At 37.9% G+C, this 9,544-nt stretch overlaps 1 protein-coding gene across 1 annotated transcript; it reads left to right on the forward strand.

Annotated features, from left to right (window-relative positions):
* Window positions 1-379: 379 nt before the first annotated feature.
* On the forward strand, window positions 380-9,341 carry LOC5512890 (major facilitator superfamily domain-containing protein 1). Its single transcript, XM_048726450.1, has 17 exons — window positions 380-501; window positions 1,101-1,176; window positions 1,455-1,479; window positions 1,968-2,116; window positions 2,705-2,760; window positions 2,938-3,081; window positions 3,428-3,513; window positions 3,883-3,955; window positions 4,385-4,467; window positions 4,788-4,820; window positions 5,042-5,142; window positions 5,520-5,640; window positions 6,125-6,265; window positions 6,542-6,590; window positions 6,905-6,992; window positions 7,933-8,029; window positions 8,558-9,341. Exons 1-17 carry the CDS (start codon window positions 426-428, stop codon window positions 8,696-8,698), a joined length of 1,539 nt encoding a protein of 512 aa, XP_048582407.1. The 5' UTR covers window positions 380-425; the 3' UTR covers window positions 8,699-9,341.
* Window positions 9,342-9,544: the final 203 nt, after the last annotated feature.

Below are 9,544 nucleotides of genomic sequence, written 5' to 3' on the forward strand. Positions count from 1 at the left end.
ATTGACGTGCCCTTTTGATTGAATGTAAACCCCTCCCCCCCCCAAAATAAATATACCCCCCCTCCCCAAAAAAATTCTCAAGCCTTGAGATTTTCTGAGGTTGACAGGTATGTACATAGAAAAAAGTAAAAACAACAAAATGGGGGGACAAACCCGTTCAGCACTTCATTCAGCACCTTCTTTTTATTGTTGTTCGTAAGAAGAATTAGAACAGCATCTTTTATTTACAACATCTCCAAATGCTAAATTTATATACCGTATTTACTCGAATAAGCACCCTGGTGCTTATTAAATTTTTCGACTCTAAGAAGGGGAGCTCATTATTACAAGCTTGAAGTAGCTTTTTAAAATCCATTTTTTACCTACTACACAGGGTCCCCGTGGGTCATCTGTGAGTCACGTGCCTTGTCTTCCTTATTTTCAAAATGGGCGACGTAGACTACTCTCCTCGCGAGCGTTTTTTGCCGGGTCCCAAACACGGCTGCCTTCACCCAGCGAGAGGTAATAGATGATTAGATATGATATTTATGATAATGCTTGAAGCGACATGTTTTTTTAGATAGGATTGTCATCCAAAGCTAAAGCAATCAATTATTAATGGTTGTATGTTTCGTAAGAGCCTTCCGGAGAGATAAGTCACTATTACTATCATTGATCATATTGAATGGAAACTGACTTTATCGTCTTAGATTTTTCTTTCGAATTCTTCTAATGAATCTTGCCTATCCAACTCAAACTTTATTATCATTCTATAATCTTGTTTATTAATTAGGCCTTGATATATTGACCAGATTTATAAAATATTTTCACATACCCTTAGCTTACTACAGAGTGGTATAGGGCGGTATGGATCACGTTTTACAGACCGGGCAAAATAGCTTTTTCACGTTTCACGGACTGAAAAATGGTCTTTTAAATCGTCAAATCATGTTTCACGGACGTTGAAATTGACGATTTCACTTTTCTTGACAGTGAAAATGGACAAATCCCGTTTCATGAAAATAACCTTTTACCACCCTGTACTTTCTCCGTTCCCAAACCCCATTCTCAATCTTTCCATTTTTTGAATTGACTGATTGCAATGTTTTGTTTGTTCTTAGCACCATTTAGATTTGTTCTTCTCATCTTTACATGTCTTATGACATTCGGTTCCTATTACTGCTATGATATGCCAAGGTCGGTGTCTTTGTTATACCAAAAATGCATTGTTGTCTTGTTTGTATCATGATGAAAACAATCTAGTCTAGAAGTGTTTGTGGATCATCAGTGGAATATATATTTTTCTCAGATTTCAAGACAAGGGCTTTCGGTCCAAGAAAATGGTTTGATTTTCTGTTTCCTGTTGAGAAATCAGAATAGCCAAATGGGGTGCCCCCCCCCCTTTGCCAAAAAGTACACAACTAAAATAGAGGTTTAAATGCGACTGATGTGAGCTCTTTATTCCACCCACATAGCGTCTTGCAGAAGCAATTTACAGAGGTAGGAGTATTTGTCACTACTACACTATTTATCATTGTGAAGTAAAAAATGCATTGCTTGAGCCTTTTTCGTGACATACATATTATTCTTATAAAATTCAGTAAGCAACAAAAATAAGTGGATAGGTGAAAATGGAAAAAAATATTCTTTATTCTGTTCCTGCATACCACCCATTTTAGTGTCTTTCGCTATATATTCATTGGAGTCAGTTAACACAACCGCACGCTTTGGTTTGCGAATATAGACTGATCTTTAATCACTTTATTTACAACTTATGGCATAAGCCATGACCTTATATGGTATTACAAATAATCATTATCAATAACGTCATCTCTGTTATATGATACTAAGTAAAGTGTGCTAACACACTACACCCATGTCATCAAGGATATGCATAGCATCAGAACTAGGGTTGCTTGTATTGTACAACAAAATTTTTCAAAGGTGGACGACCTTAACATTTATCATTTTTTTCTTTCTTTCTTTAGAGTCCACATCCTAATGCTACAGGAAACTGCAGTAAAATAGATGGCAATCCTCCACCTGATGGAACAGTCATCAATGGGACAGACTGCATAAAAGGATTAGGTCTTACGCAAATAGAATTCAACCTCTTGTATTCAATATATGCCTGGACGTAAGTTACTTCTTGAAATATATGTTAAATCAAATAAAGCAGATCAAAATCCCTATGGGCAGTACTCTCCTCACAGACCTTTCTTTATTGACCTTCCTTGAGGAGAGAATGATCAACACAGAAAGCTCTACAGGGAAATAATAGATAACTTGCACAAGTAATAGATCATGTGACTTTTTGTGGGTGGTAAACTCACACATGATCTGGCTTTTGGCAGCAAAATAACAACAATATAAAGCAACTCATTCAGCAATTATAATAAGCCAGATGTTTCTTTTTCTGAAAAGGTTTATTTTGATTGAAATATTTTTCTTTGTCTTCACTCTCTGACCTGGGCATGGGTTTGCCACTCAAAAGGTTCCAAAAGTTTTGTAGTGGAAGTTTTCTATAAAGATCCTCTTTGCATTAACTGTAGGCTGTATTTGAAACCTTACTTTTTCCAGCTGTTATAGCATGTGTAACCAGCATAGATGCGTTCTTATGACATACTAAATAGTAGTATACTTTACATACCTTAAAAGCACCTGAATGTGTCTAACTTTATTTTAATAAATTAAACTTGCCGCTGTTTTTCTTTTCAAACCACAGAAATGCTGTGATAGTACTACTCGCTGGAATCCTGATTGACAAATTAGGAAATGGAGGTAAGCTACATAATACTAGACATGGTACCTGAAGTCCTATGGTTACTCTTGTGTTACTGTGTTTGTAACTGCATAGCATAGTTGCAATCTTGAAAACAAGTATGAGTATGTATTTAGCAGACAAGAACTATTAAAGTTTCCTGAATAATCCTGTATTAATACAAAGTTGTTTTTCAGTTGGTGCTCTTCTATTTTCGTCCATGTGCCTTATTGGAGTCTCCACATTTGCCAGTGGCCTCTATTTACAGGGAACAAAGGCTATGTTCCCCATTATGCTGCTTGGAAGAATTTTGTTTGGTTCTGGAAATGGTTCCTTGACAAGTAAGAAGTGTGGAAGAGGGGCCAGGAGGGGTGTGTGCCATTTCCCCCATTGTTTTCAAACATAAGAAAAAATAACCAGTGGTGTCCACGCCCTCTCCCCACCCACAGTTTTTTCCTGATAATATTTCTACATAAAAATCTTTACTATATAATATAAGTTAGTAATTAGCTAAAAAAAAACCTTTATAAGATTGATTAACCTAAAGGAAGGACATGAGAAGATTAATGGACTTACCTATTTAATGGATTGGTGGAGTTTGAGCAGACAAGAGATGAGATGGATAGATAATCAGGTAAACACTTTTTTACATCTTGCTGCTAAAAAAATTTCTTGTTTGTTTATTAGTTGTACAAAATAGGATTTGTGCTATTTGGTTTACTGGAAAAGAATTGGCATTTGCATTCGGGGTCAGCTTGGCATTCTCTAGACTGGTAAGAATCTGACTGATGTTTCATACCCTCTTGCTATTATTTCTATTACTGTCAAAGCGTAAAGTGGGCTCCCAGGGGTTTATTTCATTCCTTGTCTTGAAGAGGGGAGGCTTGTTGGAAAAGGAGGCTATTAATAGATACAGTATAGGAGGCTTATTTCCAGACAACATTTTTCTAATTTTAGACTAGGTATTGGATGGTATGTCAGCCCCTGCAAATTATTGCATCATGCTTGTCTCGACATTAGCAATGACATTGGGTATCCTTTTATGGTGTTTAAGAGGGGGAGAGGGATGATAGAGAGTGTTGAGAATTTTGGCCCTACATTTGGTCAATGGTCACAAGTCTACAAAATCATTTTTCTTTCAGGGATCCGTCATGAACTTCTTTTTAACCGAAGAGTTTGAAGAAAAATACGGATTACAGATTACTTTATGGGGAGGTTAGTATGTAATGGACCATGTGGGAAACTCTATATAAAAGTAGACTTGGATGATTGTCCTATCTTTTAGGGTATAAAATTCTACCAACTGAGGTGTTCAAAGATTCTTCTTATTCTGCTATCCCTTGAGGGTCTCATGCCAACAGATCACTTTATCCAAAAACACATTACTCGAGACTTAATGAAAGCACTCTAAAAAGTTACCATAAAAGAGATTGCTTAGTTATCCCAAAAATGTATTTGTCTTTAGTGCTAACTCTTAGGTTTAGAAATTTGCTACAAGGGGTTAAAATTGATTTGCATCCCCCCCAATTAGTGCCACTATACAGGCTACCTCCCCCTGGGTTCTTATACGCATTCACAGAGATCTTCATGGCACGACTATAGCGTTGCAATAATCATTTGCACGATTTTATTTTCATTTTTAAGGGTCAATACTGTGTGGTTTCGGAGTACTATGTGCGATTACAGCTACCACATTAGATTATACTGGGATTAAACTGCTAAATAGGGTAAGAAGATTATTATTGTCTGACATTCTCAACTTAATAGACCGTTTTCACGATGTTATGTGCGCATCCAAAATGCCACAGACTGGTGGGCCACAGCTGATATGAAGTGGCGTATGAAGTGGAGTTTACAGTCAAAGCTGTAGAAATTGCAGCTAGAGTGCTATAGTTAAATGCCGTTAGAGTCAAATACCCCTTCGTTCGCATTTTGGATCAGCTGTGTCCCGCCAGTCTGTGAGATTTTGGATGCATGCGTAACAAAAACAATCTATTCTTTTTTTTTATATATTGCCATTTCTTAATTTCATCCTTCTTTTTTCTAGAAAGCCGAAATGGAAGCACAGTCGAAAAGAATGGTCAGCCTTAATATATTTGTTTACTAAAAATTGACAAATATTAAACAAACTAATAGGCCTCCTTTTTTAGAAATACTTATTTATCGCCATATTATTACTTATTTCATCATGCTGAAATTTGTATTTATTACTCATACATAAAACATTCCTTGTCGCCATTCTTGTCTTTGTGGTTTCTTATAAAATGTTTCTCATCAATGTTCCTTGCTTTACCCCAACAGCGCGTCACAGACATCAAGTTTTTTGGTTCTTCTTACTGGCTGCTTGCAATGACTTTGATGTTTTTCTATAATGGTGTCTTTCCCTTCGTGTCTGATGCTAGGTAAGAAAGGATGGATTTATTGCTTACTTGTGTACATTAAAGGCTTTGTTATCTATGTGGGCTTTATTTGGAGAGTTTGGCTAAAAAATTAGAGATCAGTACTTTTTGAAAGTCTTTTCTTTGGAGTTGACCACTTCATGATGCTCCATAGAAAAGGGTTTACTCTTTCTGCATCAACACAGGCGTCAAGGGAGTGCATGTTGCTGCCTGAACTTTTCCCAACTAAAACTCACATTTTTTGGCATATCTGTGCCACAGAATTGCAGGTATAAAGTGCATTACCAAATAATTATAAGGCTCTCATTTTATTGTTGGTGCATAGAACGATCTCCTGTTCAAATTTAATTAAATTTTCCTGTGTTTTCCTTTGTCTCTAGTGATTTCATAGAAACTAATTACGCTGAAACATTTAAGTTTGGCCCCAAGACTTCTGCGTACATCGCGGGTGCTGTTTACGATGTCTCCATGGTCTTGGGCCCTTTTATGGGTGCCATTGTGGTAAGAATCCCTCCTTTCAAGAATCAGTTCGTTTATGGTGATGCCTTTAATTCATCCAAAGTGATTTCTTGATTCACGAAAACAGGGAAATTGTGGCGTGACTTATAAAATCCTATTTCACTTTTAACCTGTGCGCTTTTTAATTTAGTATTTTTGTGGCCACTTATAGAAAGTTCTTTGATTTGTGAAAACTGTTTTTAACTCTGTTATCAGTGAAATTTCGGATATTTGATTATAGTTTGTGCATGCAATGTAGACCATTGTAGTAAGAAATGGTAGAATACATCCTTCAGTATAAGGGTTGGGGGTGAGGAAGTACATTTACGTTAAATGTTTGTAGCTGTTATTCATATTATTATAATTACTTTCTCAAATTCATAAAATCATAGCAAAATTTGTAGTTCTTGCCACCCGGAATTCAAATATTTGCCTCGTTTTGAAAATGGCTTGTAATCGATAAAACCTGTGCATTTTGATATCATAGGACCAGTTCGGCAAGCGTGGCTACCTCTCCCTGATATGTGCTCTGTCTTGTATTCCTGTGTTCGGTCTCTTGTCATTTGCGCCAAGTGTCCATCCAATCATATCCACTCTCTGGCTTGGACTTAACTACTCTATAGCTGCTGTAAGTATAATGGTCACCCTGTGGTAACCTCGTGCTTGTAATGTAGGAGTTGACGGTCCACCTTGTGTCTGGCTTGCAAAGTAGAAGGTGTTATTATGCCTTCAAAAGACTGGTTTTAGGAAGTTGTATAGGAAAAAAATAAACAAGAAACATCTTGATGCCTTTATTGAAGATTTTCGTTGTAATTTCGTCTTTATTTTTAGAAACTCATGGCCATCCAAAAATACCCCATCAAATTGCACGATGACGTATTTTGATTGGCTTTTTTATTTAAAGGCATCACTGTGGCCATCGGTTCCGCTGATAGTCAACCAGGGATGTGTAGGTGAGTGACGTTTAAATTTCACGAGTGGTTTTGTCCCCTTTCGAATATTTGTGAATAGAAAGTGATTTACATGGGTATTTCAAAGAATACCGCAATATTTCTCCACTCAAAATGAGCAAAAATGCTCCTAAAAGTACCTTTTCTTCCTACGTAAGTCTGGTGCAGTCTGTGGTGGGTAGAGTTTGTGACACCACGGATCCCAGACCCCGCGCTTCCTCGCGGTTTATCTACGAGCACAGGAAAAACCGAGAAAAACACAGGAAAACCAAGAATAACACTAGGTATAAGGCTGACACTTCTGTACGTTGTTATAGGAACAGCGATGGGTCTGATGACGACAATTCAGATGATCGGCATTGGCATATGTAACCTGATCGTCGGTAAAATCCTCGACATGAAATCGTAAGCTTTATTGTTTAAACTAATATTTTAAAGCCGACAATGAGGACTGGATGGGATTTCAAGTCCGCGCGATCAGTTCCAGTTATTCGAGGCGCAGCCGAATTTCCCTCCTCCATCCTTTGATTTTCATTTCTATGCGCTTTGTCTAACTATCAATCTAAATCAAGAACATGTTCTGCCTAGTAATTAGACCAATTCATAGTATTTTGTTCGATCACGTCGTCTTGATTTCCTTGGAGGCTTCCATTGGAAATGAAGCTCAGTTTTAAACTATTCTCTAGCAAGTCCATGTTTTAATGCTGTCAAAAAAAAAAACCAATGGATTCTAGCGAACTCGAACTCGTACGGCCGTAAAATGGTTGGCGTCTTGCTGAAAATTTAATGAGTATGAGAATTATAGATAAAAATGTTTCCAACTTTTCTGCTTTGTGATGCTCGTAGGCTCGATTTCCAGCTCGTTTCTGTGAGCCCTCAGATAAGGCCTAGCGAAGCCTGGAAATAGAACCTGAATTCCTTCCACAGGAATCCCGAACCTCCAAAAACAGTAATTACTAAAATAAAACCACTGGAAGGCCGGCCATCAGGCGACGAATAAACTCTATTATTATATACCTAAATAGCCCTTGGCATTCCATTGTTTTACTGATTTATGTCTCTCCCCTCCTCAACGCCCTTGTGTATATTTTGAATATTTCTTTTCGTAACAATAGAATCAAAAAGCCCAAACTGTCGAGATCTCGTACAAGAACAATGAATACAATACACCAAAAACTGGAATTCTGCCCGGAAAGAGTCTTACTAAAGACGAAAATTTGGCAGAGTCGAATTCCAGTTTTTGGTGTATTCTTTTCGTAACAACAGAATAACCTTTTTACAGTTGCCATTTGCTTTAGCGCAGACCAAGTATTTTTAAACGGCTGTATGTTTTGTGTACAAATAGGGAGCACAAGTGGAAATACATGATGATCTTCATGTTGGGCAACACGCTAGCGTGTGTCGTCTTCGCTGTCCTACTCAATATTAATGACTTTCGCAAGGTAAGGTGGTAATGGTGGTGGCGGGTTTCAGGGAAAGGGGGCGATAGGGGGGAATGGGGTGTGCGTGTACCTCCCGGCTTCGCGTTCGGACTGTATTTTTTTTTAAGAAAGGCAGCCAAAATAAATAAACAAATTTATTTCTCGCTACTCCTCTGTAATGAACGGCTAATTTATGCAATTTTTCAAAGGTTCATAAAATTAACATTAACTTTTCAAGTGCATTGTAAGATAAACTGAAGTCGCAGACCTTAACATGAGAGATCCACTACTTTGAATCGAACTCGCTGTGATCCATTCAAACACCTAGATCTCGATTTTTCCAGACAAACACTATAAACCTCCATAAATTGGACATACTTTTCGGTAGGTGTGTCCGTTAAATGGAACCTTCACTGTATTCCAAATACTTCAGGGCAATATCCTTTCCTCTTTTCAACGATGATCAGTGTAATAGCATTAGTGGGACGTTCCTGGATGTGCTTTTTTACTTTCAAGGAGTCGATTCAGTTTAGCATGTTTCTGTTTCAGGGCGGCGTCTTGAATAAGAGTGCCAAGACAAAGCGTTTAGAGGCGGCCATTGCTGCCTCACAAGACTCGCCGCCCATCGAGCGCAAGGAGGAGTACACAAGTAGAGACGCAATGCTCTATGACCCGGCTTCTATAAACTGAAGCTGTGAAGAAAAGTCAGATAGCGAGGTAGAAAGAAAATTTGTAGAGCGACTAGACAGCCAGTGCATATGTTCGATTGCGGTAATGTAGACGAGCAAGTTTTAAGTGCCACTAAGCGTGGGTTAGAGCTACTGAAAGAGATAGTGTTTCAGAAGGCAGAAACTAAGCTAGACAGCACGTTAGATAGCAAATTAGACAGTTGGTTATATAGCGAAGTGGACCGTTAATGTGCAAGTTATACTGGAAGAGTCAGAGCTAGATATAAAGAGGGCAATCGAGTTTGATATCGCGTTCGTTTAAGGCAACACGGAAGTCAGTGAGATATAGAGTTAGGCATTTAGACATTATTGGGGGTAACAAGACAGCTAGTAAAATAATAGAGGATTAAAAAAATGATCGAGGTAGAAAGACAGAAAAAATGAGGTATTAAGATAGACCTTCGTTCAAGCTCGAGGACCCAGCGTACTTTGCGGGCGCTTTGCGGTAGTGACCTTTCGGAAGCGCCCGCAAAGTACGCTGGATCCTTTAGTATAACATTCATCAGACTCGCAATTTACAGATGCAATGTCTCGTTACTTTTATTAGAAAATTATCACAAGAAACTATATTTGACAGGTTTTACAAATAAAATCTATTTTGCATATTTTCATAAAGAGTATAATAAGTAGACAGATGTGGAGGCGTTATTAGACTAAGGAAATTTGAAGGATATTCCGTTCCGATTACAACAAAAAGTCTAAACCAGCCTAGCCTTTATGCAATTTCCGGGTTCCCTGTGGTGTCCCGTATTTCACAGGTTCTATCCTATCGTTGATATGCGTCGGACATTGTGGTCTGCCTTGATAA

Source organism: Nematostella vectensis, chromosome 4 (assembly GCF_932526225.1).
Source record: "Nematostella vectensis chromosome 4, jaNemVect1.1, whole genome shotgun sequence".
NCBI lineage: Eukaryota > Metazoa > Cnidaria > Anthozoa > Actiniaria > Edwardsiidae > Nematostella > Nematostella vectensis.